The 19175-nt window shown below is 46.9% G+C and overlaps 1 protein-coding gene across 2 annotated transcripts in view; it reads right to left on the bottom strand.

Annotated features, from left to right (window-relative positions):
• The window catches only part of ECPAS (Ecm29 proteasome adaptor and scaffold), a 790558-nt gene that overhangs the window by 21027 nt on the left and 750356 nt on the right, over positions 1–19175 (bottom strand). For both annotated transcript variants that reach the window (XM_069240017.1, XM_069240008.1), the window contains exon 47: positions 6340–6428. In XM_069240017.1, the coding sequence (XP_069096118.1) occupies positions 6340–6428 (89 nt within the window). The remainder of the gene's footprint in view (positions 1–6339; positions 6429–19175) is intronic.

The raw sequence follows: 19175 nt of genomic DNA on the forward strand, positions 1-19175 counted from the left end.
TTTGTCCTTGGAATCTGATTCTATGGTCTATGGCTGCCCACTAAGAACTGTATTTAGTGGGCATTTAGGGGAGTACCTAGGTAGTGGCCAATGGGTCATCAACCTTAGGGTGGCTACACCCACTAAGTGACCACTTCTTGTGGGCAGAGGTCACTTACCTACACTTGATTGGCTATTTTCCTTCCATGCAAGATGGAGGAAAATAAAATGGAGGGGTCACCTCGCATGCAACACCTTAGGGGTGATGGGGCTGACCACTCCTCCTGTCCTGTGAGTGTTTTCCTGTTGTTGCTCCTGCCAAAAGTGGGGGTTTACAACAGGGATGGACATCTGCTGCTAGCAGCAGGCTTAGGTGTTGAGTTTCAAGGGTGGTAAGCCCTTTGAAGCTTGCTAGCAGGGCAGTGCACATTCTTGGGGGGAGGTGTGAAAACACCTCTGCCCAGGAAGGGCTTATTCTGAGACCCAGACTGCAGGATCTTTCACCCCAGGGTTCCAGAATCTTGTCTGGTAGTTGTAGGCTGGTTGTGACTGGCCAGCTACCATGCCAGGGTAGTTAGCTTTTGCAGGGGACTCTAAGGTGGCCGCTGGGTAAATTTTGGAATAAATCCAATGCTGGTACCAGATTGGATTCTTTATTCTGAGATGTTTCATATCAAGCAACGCAAGGTTCATGTAGCTGTGAAACTCATATAGACCAGTGTCCAGCACATGTATTAAAATGGCTGCTCTGTTCACGTACTATGTCCCAGGTTTGGCAAGGACACAGTAGGGGCATATTGCTCATGCATCTATGCCCACACATACAATATAGTCCACCCTGCCTTAGGGTGGGAAGGCCTGCCAGATGGGTGACTTACCTATATTGCACGCAGTGTGTAGTGGACAGGGCATAGAGTCTGTGTGCCACATCAAGTTTGCATTTTAGGATTGCACCAGGAAACTCAGCCTGTAATGGCAGTGCTGGGTGTATCTGGATGCATGGCCCTTGAGGGTGGCACAATCTGTGCTGCTGCCCTAGGGGGCCTCCCTGGGTACCTAACTACCTTGTACTAGGGAATTATAGTGGCAGCTAAGGGTGTGCCAATGCATCAAAACAGTTTTAAGAAGAGATCTGGCCCAAGGAACCTGGTTAGCAGGGGCTCTGGGCACTAACAACTTTGAGACTACATCAAATGCCAGGCAAAAAGTGGGGGCTAACCATGAAGAGAGGCCTTTCCTCACACCAAGGCAAAATTATGCCGAACAAGAGGCAAAACAAACAAGAGAACAACAAACAATTTGGCCTGCAGGAGATCAATATGTCATGTATCGCACCGAATCACAAATCTGTCCCTACAACAGGGGTATACAGTTTTTGCTGAGGGATACCTAGCTGCCAAGATGACACCAGCCACCTCTGGTAAAAGGTGGAAAGGTGTTCAGCAGTTTTTATATCTCCATCCATGACGGTGGAGATTACGAAAGCCCGGGTGCCGGACATGATCCTGCCACCTGGATAACTTGGGCCTGGTCGATCCTGATCTTGGGAACTCAGGCAGGAGTGGCAAACAGGAGTCCTGAGTTCCACTTGAGGTGGCAAGCATCTCAGAGCAAGAGACTTGTTCAAAACTCCAACATACAGAAGCTCTGACATAGCGTGTTCCCTGCGGGGGGGAACAGATCAAGCCAAGTTTCTCCCGATACAATGGAAGAAATCTACTGCCACCTCCAGGTGTAACTGCCACTTGTGATCAACTGGGTGTCGACGGGTGAGCTCAGCTACCCTTGCATTCAAAGATCCCGCCAGATAGTTCACCACTAGGAAAATTACCACCTCAGCCTGTTTGTTGCAGTCCCACATGACAGTGGTGTTGTCTGGGAGAACCTATGCCAGGGTCCACTTGAAGGTTAAAAGGAAGGCTTTCAATGCTAAGCGGACGGCCCTCGGCTCAGATGTTTAATTGTGGAGCTGCGACTCAACCGGAGCCCAGAAGCCTCTGAACTCCAACTCTCCCAGATGGCCATCACAGGCAAGATGCAATGCAATCAATGACCACTGTCAGTTCTGGATGAGGAAGGAAGAGGGGTCTGCGCTAACCCAACTGCGGGTCAGTAACCACCAGTGCAGATCTCTTGCAGTCTCCTTCAACTCGGAGATGGTCCCCTTGATGCTGGGCCTACTGGGGCTTCAGGTCCCACAGCACATCCTGCATATGCCACTTGGCATACTTCACCAGCAAGAAGCAAGAGGCCATCAGTCCCTTCAGCCACAGAGATGACCTCACTGAAATCTAGGACTGAGGCTGAAATATCAGGATCATAACCTAATGTCCTGGGCAAGTTTTCCCGGCATAAAGGTACAAAACCAAACCATGTCCAGAATGGCGCAGATGAAGGGAGGTTTCTGGTAAGGAGTCAGGTGTGACTTCAGCACATTGATAGTGAATTCCATATATGACAGGAAGTTCGCCATAGTCTGCTGGTCGTTGACCAATACCTAGGGCGAGGCTGCCTTCAACAGCCAGCAGTTAAGGCAGGGGTAGACTAGTACTCCTGACTGCCAAAGGTGTGCTGCTACCACCGCTATCACTTACATGAACACCTAAGGGGCTCTGATAAAATCAAAGGGGAGTATAGCAAACTGAAAATGCTCCTGTCCCACCACAAAGTGCAAGTAGCTGACGAACCAGAAGGACGGGTAGATGGAAACAGGAGTCCTCCAGGTCCAATGCCACAATCTAGTCTCCAGGGTTGAGGGGAGACTGACCAGGGCCAGCTTTGGAGGAAGGAGTTGAGACGGTGCAGGTATAAAATAGGCCAAAATAGGCCAAAGTAGAAGGAATAACCATCATGTCCTACTTCTGGCGCTACCACCCTTTCAACACCCCTTTTGGGCAAAACAGCTTGCACTTACTGTGGCAAAATGGAGAGATGGTCCTCTGTCAGTTGCTAGGGGAGGGGTGGGGGGCAGGGGCTGGGAAAAAAGGAAGGGTAAGGCATATCCCCTACAAACAATTTGTAGGACCGATCTGTCTTAAACGATCGCCTGCCAACCCAAGAAGAATTGACTTTTGCCTCCTATTGGGTGGCTGTGTCCTGTAAGGGCACACTAAAGCAGTTTGGCTGGTAGGAACACGTGGGGGCAGGGGCGGTGCATCTAGATGGGGGAGGGTATGGCAGTAGACTGGGAGGCTTGCTGACCTTGGCCCCAACCATCAAACTGCTGTGTTCCTTTAGGGGCCTGAACAGGCTGGCAGGAAGAGACACCTGGGCCAAAGCCACAAAAGCAGCAAAGGAACTGTTGTGGTTGGCGAGGGGAGGCAGAAAGGCCCAGAGAGCGGATGGTATCCCAGCTCTCGTTAAAGCACTCAAGAAATCAGCCGTATTCCTGAATAGGTGAGGCCTATCAAAGGGCATATCTAACCAGGAGGACTGGACATTGCATGGCGGTGAATGGCAATGCTGTTGCTTATAGACCAAAGAGCCGGTGGAGTCCAAGCCACAACGAATTGTGAACTTGGCCACATCATGACCATCTTGAATAGCTTGAGGAAGCACAGGGCAAAGGACTTTGGGCACACCAGGCAGGACTTGTGCCTCTAAAACCCAAAGGGAATGAACGTAACATCCCAACAAACAGCTGGCATTAATAAAGCAGAGGGCCAAGCAGGTAGAGGAAAAGTCACATTTTAAAAATGTTTCCACTCGTTTAGATTCTTTATCAGGGAGAGTTATGGGAAATGTTTTGTGATTAGAGGCCTGGTGAAAGCCTGCACCATGAGGCTTTATGGCGAGGGGTGCAGCAAAAGAAAACCCCAGAGCGAGGCTCTGTCCCCTGGAAATCTGTTGATCGAGGGGGCCGAACAAGGTTTGGCCCCATCCCCCAATGAGATATCTATCAGGTCCTCATTAAATGGAAAAAGAGGTTCAGAAGATGGTCATTCCGGTTGGAGAATTTCTGTCAAGACATTGGTCTTAACCTCCAATGTGGAAGCTGGAGCTCAAGAACTTGGACCATCCTACGCATGATCAGGGCTTAGAAAGCAGATTCCTCCATTTCTGGTCCAGTGAGAGAAAAAAAAACTTATTTCTGGGGAGTTATAGAGCCCATTAGCTTCCTGTAAGTCCTCGTACCAATCCTAGTCTTGGGAGCGATGAGTGAACTCATCATCCGGGTCACATTCATTATTTAAATCTGTCTCAAAAAGGGAATGCAGAGAGTGTTGTTGTCCTTGAGATAAGCGCACCTCAAATCTGTGAATTGACACAACATCAGTAGAGGTCGAACAGGCGGCACAAAGAAGGATCAGGGCTACCTGTTGCGGAAGTAAAGTTGGCATCAGTGTTGAGTTGCCCGGAGCCGGCCTTGGTCATCGTGCTGGAAGGCAAAACAGGCTCAAAAGCTGCCACTGAGGCAACCCCACCATCAGAATCCCAGGTGAAAGGACACTGCTTCTTGGGGACCAAAGGCTTGCCGTCAGAGGGAGTTGGCAAGGGATAGAAAGAACCGGAGCATGGCTGCGCAGAACTCTTCGACCTAATGCAGTGTGGCTGCAGACCCTGGGAACTTGGGCTGCAGGATCTGCTGTCCTTAGTCGGCCGACCTCGGGAGAGAGATTGAGAAAGGTGGTCTGCCTTAGGGCCTGCTCAGGCAAATGGGAGTGATACAAGAGAGCAGAGTCCCCTTTTGTTTTCTTGTGTTTTCTGCTCTTATCCAAGGACTTGGGCTGCTACAAAGACAGGCGTCCAGAGCAGCTCTGTCAACTCTGTATGGGATTGAGATCGAACCTTGAACACTGAGCATGACTTGGTAAATGGTCTTGGAGTGGAGTCTTCTTATTTTTGTTGCTGTAAAGTTTTGCCTTGCATTCCCTGATTTTCTTTGTGTTCATCGATGTGCAGTCACCACAGGCCTTGGAGTTGTGGTTCGACCCTAGGCACCACAGGCATATCAGAGGGGATCAGTTACAGGCATTTGCTTGCTACAGCCCATCAGTGGTTAAAATCTGTCATTTTTGGGGGTGGCATCCTTTGCACACTGAAAAAGGTTTTTGAGATTACATCTTAAAACAGACCTGTATAGTGCTCCCAATCTGCTTCTGGAGGCACAGAAAGAAAGGAATTGATGTCAGCACACAGTAGTGGTGCTTATATTGGTCCCGCATGTCATTTCTGGAATGGAACAGCATCAGTGCAGAGTCGCATGGCGCCACTTTCTGGTAAGCAGAGATTCTGCTGAAAAGTTTACAGATTCAGGTGATGCCTGAGGAATATTTAAAAAGTGAGGATTCTGCAGCAAGAAGTCTCTATCAGAAATTCAATTCACACCATAATAAAAATGGGAAAGTACAAGATATATTGGGATTTCATAAACCTATCAAAAATGTTTCAGTAAGCATGGAGCAGTAGCTGAACTATGCTTTCATTTTGGCACTAAAGTCATGTTTTAGTTTTTCACAGAGATTGAACACTGAGCAGCAGATCCACTCAACTGCTGGTATGGTCAATTTTGAAAGGAAGACTGACTGGTTGTGTGCCATGTTGCACCACTCAATAACTAGTGAAGAGTACAGAATGAAGTGATAACTAGCAAACCTACCCAACGAGCCAACTGAAACTTTGTTCAACCAGAGTACAAGTAAGGGGGTCCCTCACACAAACACTTCATCAAAGATCGGGTTTCAACCAGTAAAAGGGAACATCTGATCAGAACATCAATCATGATAATTCTAGATTCAGCTGTCTTTGGAGTTATGCTCAGAATCTTCTTGAAGCCTACCACATAATGTTTAAGTTATGTCCAAAAGGAGAATGGTGTATGAGCCTAGCCAATTCAGCTAGAGCCTATACAAATGTGGCTATCTTGTTTTCATTCAAGAATGGCACAATTTTGCTAATTGATCAATGTGATAAATATAGCTATTTTGTATCTGTTTAACATGGTGCTCCATGCTTTATGCCTGATAAAGTATTAATCTTATCTTCTTTTTTGGCAATACTAGTATAATAATGGGCCATTTTGTTCTGAATTTGATGGCAACCGTACTAGCCCATCACCTTAAAAATGGATGGAGAGCTTACAATTTCACAATGTTTTCAGACATTAATGGACAAGCCCCACTGTGGAATCTTATTTCACAATCCCTTAAATTGGACAGCAATTTGAGGTAGACATTAAATCTATCAAGTATGCTATCCTTTGTACATGAGTGTAATAAGGGTACAAAAACAATACATTTGAATATGCTCCTTATTCCAAAAGGGCCATGAACTGTGCTTCAACCCATTGACTAATTCATCAAATAAGTCAAAATGAAAGTGACGTTCAAGCATATAGCCTTGAGGGACAACCTTACTTACCTAGAGAATGTGCAAGTGCTGGGCTTGCTTCCAACAGAATTTCTGTCAACGCAACAGTGTCTGAGTGTTCTTTTTCTAAAAGCATTAATCTGAAAATCAGAGAAAAATGTGAGAACTTTTCAAAATATAAATGCTCAGAGTATATGGACTTGTGATTTGCAGTTACTAGGTAAATTTACCAGGGGACTTTCAAACATGCACTCTTGAGATTTTTATATTTTGTACGTTGCATCCTATAAACAGAGTAAAAAGGAGGGCAATTTACTCAAAACACCAGTGGAAGTACTAGCAATACACTATTTACTATTTACAAAGGATAAGTAACTTACCTAATTTTTTTTTTCAGATGGATACAATAGCTCCTAGAGATTTATTCTTCAGCACACCACAGAGATCTAGGTTTTTCAGCATTAACAGGCACTGTGGGATATTGGTTATGAAGTTGCACAACTTTATTGAAAGAGACGTAGCAAATCAATGAAAGGTGCCAATGATATCTGTTCTGCCCATTTTTTGACAGCCTTGACAAAGGCCATTGATGCAGTGAGCGTACCACAAACAATTACAAAAAGTATGACTTATAAAGTCATACTGAGGGGAGGCGAGAGGGTGATAAGGAACCAGCTGCAGCTACTGCATCCATCAGGCAGAATACTCTCAGATTCCTTATATAAACCACTTCCAATGCTTAAAATCTGAAAGCCCTGAAGCACTGTTCTTCCAAATTGAGACTGAGTGGTACAATGCTGGTCCATGCAAAAGTACATAAAAACAACAAAGGCCCAGAATGCTGTCTAGCACATTCACTGAATCTCATCTCCTCTCAGGAAGGCAAATGAACTGACTTAACCCCCTCATGGAGATCAGAAACAGCCAATTCAGTGCGAAAGCTGAGGCAAAAAGAAATACACCCACAGATACTTTTTCACAGATTAGCCCAATTTAGAACCGTCAAAGGCAATAAAGACGTCCTCTACGGAGTCAAGAAGAGTTTTGAATGTAGCAAATAAGGGTTTTTTTATAGAGTCTAATCCATGTAACCCCTCTTTCTTGGAACTTTGAGGAGTAAGAGAGAAGGACAGTAGAGCAATCACCTAGGCTAGATGGCATTTTAAACACTCTTAAGTAAAAAAGGCTTTACTGTCAAGATCACTTGGAGTTTGGAGGTCATACCAAAAGGAAGAGGAGACAAACATTTTGCAGTTCTTATACTCTCAATGTCAGGAAACCAGCATGTGGGGGAATATGGCTTCTGACTTGCACAAATGTCTGGAGGTCTGTAAGGAATCTGCAGCTAGATATTGTTTCTATCAGATAACGGTTATCGAAGGTAAGTAACTTTCTCATCTGTAAAAGACAGCAAGCTGCAGATTTCTTACCTTTGAATAGATACCCAAGCCATTCCATCCTGAATCTGGGCAGTGGACAAATTTACCTAGTCTAAGAAGTCCTGCAGGACCGAATAGATGAAATGCCCATCCCTGCGGACCTGACTGTTTAGGCAGTAGTGTTTGGAAAACGTGCAGGGATGCCAACGTTTCTACCTGCCAAATGTCCAGGACTGAAACTCCATGAGCTAACGTCGTGGTCGCAGCTTTTCCTCTGGTGGAATGGGTCTTTAAGCCCTCTAGAGGCGTTTTTTTAGCCAGGGAATAGCAGATTTTAATACAGAGAACGGCCCAGCGCATTGTTTAGCTCCTACATACCCCACAAAGTATAGGTCATCCACCCGGAACTCTCTTGTGCGCTCTTTTTGGGTCGAGACAGTGGAGTTGTTCCTCTTCTTTAGATGGATGTGGAGAAGCATAAAAGGTGGGCAAGGTGACAGACTGTGCCAAATGGAATGGGGTCACCAATTTCAGGAGAAAAGAGGCCCAAGTGCGAAACACCACTTTGTCAGGGAACACAGTAAGATAGGGATACTTGGATGACAAAGCCTGCAGCTCACTCACCCTCCGGGCAGATGTTACTGCCTCTAAGAAGGCTGTCTTGATGGTAAGCAGCTGGAGGGGACAGTTGTGTAGTGGGTTGAAAGGAGCACACATAAGGTGCATGAGAACCAGGTTCAGGTCAACTGAGGCATGATGAAGGGCGAAGGGTGAAACATATGTACAAGCCGTTTCAGAAACCTATTTACAATAGGCGACTTAAAGAGAGAGTGGTTACTTAGGAAGCCGCAGGAAGGCAGTCAGAGCACAAAGATATCCCTTAAGAGCACCCAGAGCAAAGTCCTGTTGGGCAAGGGTAAGAATGAAGAGAAGAATGTCAGAAAGAGGGTTGATAGACTTTTCTATACAATATTGTATACATTTTTGCCAACGGGAGACATATACTGTTTTGGTGGAGTGTCGCCAAGATAACTTTATAGACTTCGGAGAAAGGTCAAAAGCTATCAACTATCGCCGCTCAATCTCAACACAATGAAGCAGAGAGATGACAGTTTCGAATAAAGGACCCTCTCCTGCTGCTGCAACAGAAGATCCCCTTGAAGGGGCATCCTGATCGGAGGATCAATGCACTTTTTCTAAAGATGGGATACCAGAGTTTAAATGCCCAGTCCGGAGCCACAAGAATGACTTGGGCCCGGTCGTTTCTGATCTTCTTGATAACTCTGGGCAGAAGTGGAATGGGCGGAAAGGCATATAGGAGGCCTGAACAGGACACAAGATGAAAAGCATCTTTGAACGATAGCTGGCTTGAAAACTCCACAGCGCAATACTGCTGACATTGCTCATTCTCTTCAGAGACAAACAGTTCTAACCAAGGCTCTTCTCACTGCTGAAAAAGCCCTTGTGTCACCTCCGAATGGAGACCCCACTTATGATCGATAGGCATCGACGGCTGAGTTTGTCTGCCCTGGCATTGAGGGAGCCTGCCAGGTGTTGAACTTCCAGGGTTATGCCCTGCTGTTCCAGACATGTCCAGAGATGTAGGGTCTCTTGACAAAGGGTTCACAACCCCATCCCGCCCTGCTTGTTGCAGTACCACATGGCGGTGGTGTTGACTGTGAACACTTGCACTGACTTCCCCTTGACATCGCGAAGAAATGCTTTCAATGCTAGCCGAATCACCAGAGCTCCAGCAGTCAGGAGGAGTCAGCCTACTTGAATATGTGGCGGATGGCCCCATAAAAATCCTTTATTTGAGTAACCATTGCTCTGAGTTGAACATGGTCCTTCCTAGGGGATTTCCCTGAAACTTTGTTTTTTCCTCCTGGTTTTTTGCTGGCTCTCTTTGCATGGCCTTAGAATTCTGGGCACTTTCCCACTGTACTGCAGTGCACACGCCCTTCCTACACATGCCAGGAAGGGGCGCTTACGTGATCGGTTGAGGTGCTGTAACCAGGTGTGCCCTGTAAAAAGTTATCCCACATACCTGGCCCTGGCTACTGGTGGGACACTGCACGGACTGTGCCACCCACCAGAATAGCTAGTGAAACGTGTTAGTGCTGACTGTGCAGGCTTGTGGATGTGCAGTTGCGCTTGTGCTAAGGGTGGCCTTTTGCACTCCTTGACCAACCAGGAGTAGGCCTTACGCCACCCCTCTATCACCACCTGAAGGGCGAAACAGGTGGTGGGCGGAAGGCAGGCCAGGTTCCCCAGGGTGTTTGTTCCATGGCCTGGTAGGGAAGAACCCCCACATGGGTTTCCCCTACCTAGGAAGTTGTCTATTCCCCTAGGTTTTGCTAGGTTTTGTAGTGGACTTAGGGCCCTGGGCACTCTCTCACTGTAAGCACAGTGTGAAAGCATGCATGACCTTCCTACATATGCTAGGAAGTGGTGCTAACCAGTGTGTGCGCGCTTGCACAATGGTGTTTTAACATGTACTAAGCCTGCCACTGTAGGCCAGTGTGTGCACACCTGTAAAATGGTATTTTAATATGTACTGAGCCTGTCACAACAGGCCTGTGTGGGCTCATTTGCACCATTGAGTGTGACTCGTGACCTGCGTTGGAAGGCACAGTGGAGAGCCCTTTGAGTGAACTTCCGAGAGGTGGGCAAACCTCCATGTCCACTGCTGCCTGATCAGCCTGTTAGCTATTCTTTCTTCTCAACCCCGGAATCCTGAATAAGTGTGACTCTGGATGCCGTTGGCCTAGTATCTCCAACTCATGGGGGTGGGGTAGTAGGGAGTGGGTTTAAGGGTGGAGGAAGTTTTGGGCCCACGGGGTCTGCGAGTTAAGTAATACCTGACCTGCCAAATATCAGTGCACCACATTAGGGGGCTTGGAGCAAGTGTGTGTGAGTAACTCGAGTCTGCCTGATATCCGTGATACCATGTAGTTGTGTGGAGCGAGTGTGTGGGAGTGACTGTCTGTGATTGACTATACCGCATGGCAGGGTTGCCGTACACGTTTCCGAGCCAAAAAATGACCACGGTTGACATTGGCTTTTACCTGTGCGGCCTAGGCCGCAGAGCTATTTACAAGTGCTGGAATCATCACTGTGTACACACTACTACTGAACCAAGGTGCACCCTAGAACTATGTGACAACATTTTAAACCGCATAAGGATGCTGGGAGGGAATGTAACATTTTTCCCAAGTGTACATATTGCTATTATTGTTTTTAACACGGTTGGGTCTAGTACTTGTAGCGATATTTCTCAATATAATTTATGCCCAGATTTACATGATGTTCATGTTGTGTTAACTAATGTGTGTGTTGAATACAAACTTTCTTTACACACACCTCGTGTGAAGTCTCTTTTGTGATGCTCAGTGTATTTGGTGTGCAAAAGTGCTGTGCCAATGCTTTACACATTGCCCTGTGATAAGCCTGACCTCTCAGTTCCAAGATACCCAAGGGTGAGCGCTGGTTATACAGTGACTGTAATCACCCACCCCTGATAGAAGAGGTAGGTTCTGCCTGGCTAGGGCTTCGCATCAGTCAACCAGAACGTACCGCCTTAAACACTTCGGCACCCGGAAAAGAGGGGAGGCGTAGAGCCGAACCTGGCAACGGCTCCACAGAACCGTGCCTGGAGCGCTACTGTTCCTCACCTTTTGCGTCCGCAAACAGATGAGGTAAAGTGGAAGTCCATTTAGACTTCTTCTTGGGCTCTTCCCAGAGTGTCCCGAGGACCTTGAGTGTGAGGAGGACGTGGGGCTCCTGGAGCTGTCCTGTGACCTTCTTCTCAACCAGGACTGAGACCCCATAGGAGTCGAGTGAGCTGGCGTCAACTGCCAGCCTGCAAGCAGATTCAGGGATTGCTCCCTCAAAGCTTTTGCCATTATGGCCCAGCAGTCCGAGCATGACTGAGTCGTGTTAGCAGTCGGGACACCACAAGCACACCATGTGCGGGCCCACCTTTAGAATATTCCCCAAGTGGCAGACTGGATCCAGGAGCTTTCATCATAATTTGGTCCTGACATTTCTCATGTGTACTCCCTTCAAGCTGACACACAACTGCTCTTTGCATCTTTTGGTACTGAAAACTGTTTTTCTCGTGGCAATCACTTCAGCTCGATGTGTGAGTGAGCTCTGGCGGCGCGGTCTTGCATGCCACCAAGAGGAGCCAGCAGTTCTTAGTTTTGTCCCAGAAGTGACTAAGTAGTGCCACATATAAGCATCGCTCCTGTGCTTGAGCATCAGTTTCTTGCTTGATCTTTTCCGCACCTTCTGACACAGAGCACACAACAACTGACGGTACCAATGAGAAGAGCCCTTATTTTGGGACTTTTTTAGAAGGGAAAAATAGACCACTCCACAGAACAGGGAGGTTGGAGGGTAGTAAGGAACCTGTGTTTAGAGTATCCACCAAAACATGCAGTACCAAAGGTAAGTAACCTGTTCTCCTAAAAGTCACTTCCAACAGTAGATTTATCACCTTTAGGATAGAAACCAAAACAGTACCTGCAAAGATGGAGGGTCAGTGGAGGAGGCTCAGACCAAAAAATCCTGCAGGACTGGAAATCAAATTGCCCTTCTCTTAAGACCTGGCTGCCAGGGTGGTAGTGCTTCGTGATCATGTGCACAGACGCCCACATTGAGTGTCAGATGTCAAGAACTGGCACTTTGCAAGCCAATGCAGTTGGAGCAGCCTTGGCCCGGTTGGTAAAATATCTCAGTCCTTTCAGGGGCTGCTTTTTAGCCAATATGTAGCAGATATTAATGCAACCAATTATCCATCCTGACAAAGGCCCTCATTATAACATCGGCGGTACATACCGCCTACCGCTGCAGGTGACGGCCGCCAGCATACCACCACCACGGCTACCATCCTTCCGCCATATTATGAGCACTGCCTGACGTCTACCACAATAAGGGTGGATATCCGTCAGTGCTCATGGTGGTGGACGGTGGTAAGCTTGTGCTGCTACCACCAGCACCCCCTCGCCAGCAGAACGCTGCCAGCCATATTATGACCAGTAGTACGGCCTGGCAGTGATCTGCTGGTGGGGCGTTACTGGCGGTAGCAGTGCCCCTTCCCTGCCAGAAGACCTCCTTGCCCAAGGTTGCTCATAATGCAATGGGCAGTACTATGTCAGCCGCCAGGCTGGAGATAGACATCTCGGCCTGTGGCTCATACCGCCATAGTGGTATGAGTGGAGAAGTGCAATCTCATAATATGGCAGTATGTACCGCCAGTCAGAAGACCACCAGGGACATAATGACCCCCAAAGTCCTTTTCTGTTCTACTTTACCTTTCTTTGCCCCAGAGAACCCCACAAAAATCTAATAATCTGCCTCATTGTCTTTAGTGTGATCTATGTAAATCCTTAAAGCTTTTTTAAAGGATCAGTTTATAGAGAATCTCCCCCTGTTACGAGAGGTGAGAGGGCAAAGAAAGGTGAGAGAGTGATAGATTACTCAACGTGAAAAGCCATCCCAACTTTCAGCAAAAAAGCCCCCTAATCCACAGCACCAGTTAGTCTTGAAAAAAAGGTGGTACAAGGCAGTTGTACTGACAACCTGGAGCCCACTCACGCAACAAGCTGAATTGTTTGTAAAGAGAAAAACTGTGTTCAGTGCCAAAAGAAGCAATGACCAACATGCTCTGCAGATCCAGGGACCACACTCTATAGGCCTAATCCACGACTATTCTGATAACTTGGGTCCAGTCACTGCTCTTCAGAACTCTGGGCAGGAAAGGTGGAGGCAGGATGGTATACAGGAGCCCTATGTCACACCCCAGTCCAAATGCATCTCCTAGGCATGCTCTTTGTGTGAACTCAAACATGAAAAGGTTTGGACACTGCACATATTCACTTGATTTGAAAAGATCTAGCCGGGGTTCTCTCCACTGTTGAAAGACACCCTGTCCCACCTTGGGATGTAACAACCAGTCGTGATCTGCCAGGAACTGCCTGCTGAACTCTTCCGCCCTGATGTTTAATAATCCTATCAGATGCTTCACAGTTAGAGATTCTCCAACCACCTCAATAATCATAGAGCCTCCTGGAATTCGACCCAGTACCCTACTCTAACCGGCTTGTTGCAGTACCAAATGATGGTAGAGTTGTTAATGAGAACCTGTACCAACCTCCCTTTGATGCATGGTATGGAGGACTTCGACACCAGGTGAATAGCCCGCAACTCCAACAGACTGATATGGAGGTGGTGTTCCATCAGAGACAAAGGTCCACTGATCGCCACCTCTCCCAGATGAATTCCCGAATCCAACAATGACACATCCGTGACATTGCTACTGGCCAGGTTGCAACAGAATAGCCACCACTGCAGATGCTGTGCAGGTCCCTCTGAACCCTGGGTGACATCCAACAGGTTTCCAAGTGCTAGGCCCACAGACTTCAGATCCCACTGTAATTAGGCTGCACGAGACCAACATGCCCAGAAGCCTCATAGCTTCACGTTTCAGCTTTAACCCTGGCCAAGATCCAGGTTCAAAGCTGAAACATTGATATCATAGCCAGAATGTCCTGCACAAAGTAAAAGCCCTGAAGTGGACCATGTCCTTTCCTGTAAAAGGAAGCCTCTGCAAAGGAGCCAGGTGTGACAAGCTTGTTGCTCGAGAACTGCAACAATGTCAGGAGGCTCGCCATTGTGTGGAGGTGGTCTACGACTCAAGGTAGCGAACTTGCCTTCAACAGGCAGTCATCAAGGTAGGGGAAACTGGTATCCCCAACCTCCAACCACCACCATCACTTTTATGAAGCCCTGAGGTGCTTTGTTAAGGCCGAAAAAGAGAGGGGGATGGCAAGTTGAAATATGCTCTTGGCAGACTCTGACAGGCAAGTACCTGTGAGATTGAAAGAAGGGCACATGAAAATGTACACCCTCCAAGAAAAAAGCTACCATCCATCTCACCAAAACTGATGAGAAAATTGTCTCGTAGGGTTCGAAAGGCCCAAAGAGTGTGCCATAGCCCAACTTTCCATGAAGCACTCCAGGAAGGAATCATCTTTTTAGATGGCTGGATCCATCAAAAGGCATATCTGAAAGACAGCACATCTCCAGAAAAGCCTGTGGATCTCATCCACGTGGGGCAATGGAGCACCACTACAAGTACCAACTGCTCTCCCCAAACAATTAGTAGCATCCAGACCAGTCCGCATCATGTATGCATGGCTGCAATCTGATCATCTTGAATAATCTGAGCCAAAGAGGCCATAAACTCTTCCGGAATCTCTGACAAGCTCTCGCTGGCCACGTACCAGAAAGCATGTCTATAACAGCCTAGTAGACAACCCGCATTGACCTACCAAGGTTATGCTAGCATTTAGGGAAACATCAATCCTCATCAACTCTGCCAGCAGTGGTTGGGGGGAACAAACTAGGATTCTCCTTGCTGGTTGAAGCTTGAATCACCAAATGTTCACCAGTGGGATGCTGTGTTAGAAAATCTGGGTTGCCAGCTACTGCTGTGTGGTGTCTGGTCACCTGCCTGTTCACAGGTGTGCAAGAACAAGGTTCAGAAAAAGTGCCCATAGGAGTATCTGTTAAGGCTTCACTGAACTGTAGTATGGGGTCAGAGAAGGCCAGTCCAGGCTGCAGAACTTCAGTATGTACATTTGTTTTAAACTCAACAGACTAAGTTTGTAGGTCCAGAAATCCAGCAGCATGTCTAATGACTACAAGAAAGAAAGCATTCTCTTCCTTTGGTGGACCAATGGAAATCAACCTTGTACCAGGGGAGGTACCAAGCTCTCTGGCATCCTGTAAACCCATTTATGAACTGTCATCCTCATAACATGGGGGTAAATCCCTTCCATCATTGCTCTTGTCATCTCCTAATGGCAGAAAACTCTTGTCAGAGTCAGAACCAAAAAGCTGGAGTAGCATCTCATTATGGCTCTATGGTAGAGGGAGTGTTTTGGAGTGGAGTCAGAGTTCAACCTCAATCAGGGTTGAGATGGATTTAGATCCAGGGTCAGCCTCCGACAACTATGGGACTGGTGTAGATGAAAAAGGGACAGCCGCAGGTCTTGGAGCCGGAATGAAAGTCAGCACCAGATTTGGTGCAGAACCAAAGGCGGGTTTCCAGGGGCTCTGGTGAAGCTCAAGATGGATCCACCAACTGTCACCCGATTGGAGGCTTCTGCAGATCCTTGAGGCCGGAAGAGCGAGCCAGAAGAGTGCCAAAAATACACCGAACGACCTTCTTAAATACCTCAACCTGCTGCAGCATTGGAACTGAGGGCACATCAGGAACAACTGTGGAATCAGCTCCTTAATCTGAGATCGGGAACAAAACTGAGTGGCACCTTGAACCCTGGTGACTCCTTTGTAGACAGAGTGGTGGGACAGGATCGTGTCCAGCTTCACATTCTTCTGTTTCCGCTATGATCTGGGCTTCAATATACTGGACGACCTCAACCAAGAAGAGAACCTGTTGTGCGATGGGTCTTGAGAGTGGGAATGATTCAGCACCCATGACTTACAGCAGGGTTCTGTCCATGTTCTGCAATGTCCAGCTTTGCTTCACTGTCCCAGACCGCCGTGGGGTGCATGACGAGACATTCCTCGCACAACCAGGTATAGTGCCAAACCCAAAAACCAGAGGCATCACCGACATTTGTTTACGACAGTCAGGGAATGGATTGAACCAGTTGTTTTAGGTGGGAGACATTGTTCCTTGTACACTGGAGTTCAGTCTGAAAAGCTCAATAAACCAATGAAAAAGAGAGTGGCACTCCTGAGAACATGGTCCAAGGTCTGGATATGAAGGAACTAATGTCAATGTGGAGGAGTTTGGTTTATTTGCGGCTCCAACCTGTCACTTACCGGGCGGAACAATGTCAAAAGCAGCATGGCAGCAGCTTGCAGTGCATGGGAGCACTGCTATGAAAATCTCCAGATCCAGTCTGGGGCTTGGGGAATATTCCAAAAGTGAGAAATCTGTGGTTAGAAATATCAATAGAAATTGTCATTTCTGAATGCAAACTGCATATTTTGTGTTGCCCGGCTGTTGTTCCAACTAGTTACCCCAAGCTGCATTTGCGTTTTCAGGTCTGAAGGGTGATGAAGTGCTTAGCCTGTACCATTCATTTCTTCAGACAGTCTGGAATTGTATAACTCTGATTTGTTTGTACTAGAGTTACATGAAATTTCTGATCAACCTATGGTCAGTAAAGAATTACTAGAACTCAGTCAAGGCAGGCAATAAATAATTGCTAGCATAGTTCACTCAGTTTAAAAGACCTGTTTAGGATTCCAGTTTGTCAGAAGCTAAATGGGCCTCTGTTTTTAAACCTTTAAGGGTGATGCAAAGGACATGATGGTGCAAGTTACGAAAAGGCTGAGAAACTGAACACTGAAATTAATATATTTTGGGTGGGGACACTATTGACACCGTCCCCTAAACTAATTGTGCTAGGGCGTTTAACAGAATTTACATTTTGCCTACAAGTGGCTATCCTGGTGTTGATACTGGACTGATTAATAACGATGCGCACAATAAGACATTCTTATACACAAGCGATACATTTTCATACACAAGGTCACATCACCACAGTTGGACTCCCCTGTCATGAACTCTCCGTCAACCCCAGCACATCAGTATGTGGTCAGGCGGGCTCTGCAGCCCAGGCCTGAAGGTTATGACAGGTCACAGGTGGGGTAACAGTTGACAGCCAAACACTCAAACAGGAGAACTTAAATCAGATCCCACAGATAGGCAGCAACTCTACAATGGTCCCTGGAAATTGGCCACAATAAAGCACACAGGGATGGTGCATTTCCAAAACGCAATAAAACTTAGATGCCACATGTAGTTAGATACACTTGGCCTAAAAGGACACAGCACATGCAGTGACCATGGGCCCCTCAGACCCGACATCTGGACACTTACTCACTGGCCCACATTCTGTTCACGTCAGGTCCAGGCCCACCTGCATTCCCTATCTGGAACTGTATTTATGACTCCTTGTCAACTCTTTGCATTTTGCACCAAATAAGGAATGTTTTATTGACTTTACTGCACCCAGGATAATGTATAAAAAACATTTTAATTAAATGTACTATGAGAGACAACCCTCAGACCCAGGTGCTGTAACTTTTCTTCTGGCTGTGATGTTTAAACAAACCATTTGATGTTTTGCCAGACGCTCTGTCTTCTGTTTTGTAAGATAGATTCTCATTTGAGCAACACTGGTTTTCCTTTTTTGCTTTAGTCACTTAGGATGTGAGTCTTGGAACATTACTAATCTTGTAGAGAAGAATATCTTTTCATCCACATCTGGTATTTATTGGAATGTAACCAGTATGCTGTCGTATTTGATAAATGTTTGTACTGCCATTCCAATTAAAAATAATGTAAAGGCATCGCTTCATAAGAATCTAGAGTATCCATTGTTCTGAGGATATGTCTCTCCTGCGACTCAGAAGAACAATGTATTTATCCTTAATAACACCCATTCTGGTGGATAGTGTTACCTAATTGCAGATTCCTCACCTGTAGAATATCAGCACTGTGCCAGATTAGATCCTGACATTTTTACAGTAGTTGTCCCACGTGTCTCTACAAGGTGCTATGCGGCTCCACGCTGATTTTCTTCTGTCCTGGAAGTAACTGGGTGGAGCTGCAAATAAGCACCACAGCCTGCATGGCAGCATCACTTTGTTTCTTGACAGTTTCCGCACCTTCAGATGCAGAGCACAAAACAATCGGAACTACCAGTGTGCAGTTCTCTAAACTGGGGCTTTAAGAGGTAAAAAGAGGCCACTCCAGGGAACAGGCAGGTGGGAGTGCGGTGAGGAATCTGCAGTTAGGTAGAGTATCTACCAGAAAGAGAGTTACTAAAGGTATTGTAACTTTAATGGATACCTCTAACCACAGATGCCTCAGCTGTAGACTAGATAACAAATCGGTACCAGACCAAAAAGACTTGTAGGTCTAAATATGTAAAGTGCCTTTCCCATCAAATCGAATTGCCAGGGCAGTAGTGTTTCACAAACATGTGCATCAACACCTCCGTTGTGGCCTGACTGACATTCAAAAAAGGCACACCGCGTGCCAACCCAGTAATACCAGCCCTGTCTCTGGTCAAATGAGTCCTCAGTCCTTCTGGGGGTAGCCTCTTGGCCAGTGTGCTGTAGTTCAGAGAGGGCCTGGCAGTTCGGGCTACAATGCTGTTACTGGAGTAGGGTCAAGACTGATTTGCATATTGCTGGGTCCAAACTGAGTTGGCCTGGTGGGCAAAAGAACAATTGTTTGGAACGCTACTGAGTTATCATCAGTGGTTAGACCTACTGCAATCATTCCTCCCAACACCTTTTGTGTGTATGATGTAACACATTAAGTGGCAAGGGTATGCCCAGATGTGGGCCCCTTGCTCACTGTGCCACTGGAACCCAGCTATACCTGACTGTTGAGCCGTGATCAAGGTGAAACTGATTTTGGTTTGCTTGTGTTAGGGTTCATGGGGGACCTGG

Source organism: Pleurodeles waltl, chromosome 1_2 (genome assembly GCF_031143425.1).
Source record: "Pleurodeles waltl isolate 20211129_DDA chromosome 1_2, aPleWal1.hap1.20221129, whole genome shotgun sequence".
Classification (NCBI taxonomy): domain Eukaryota; kingdom Metazoa; phylum Chordata; class Amphibia; order Caudata; family Salamandridae; genus Pleurodeles; species Pleurodeles waltl.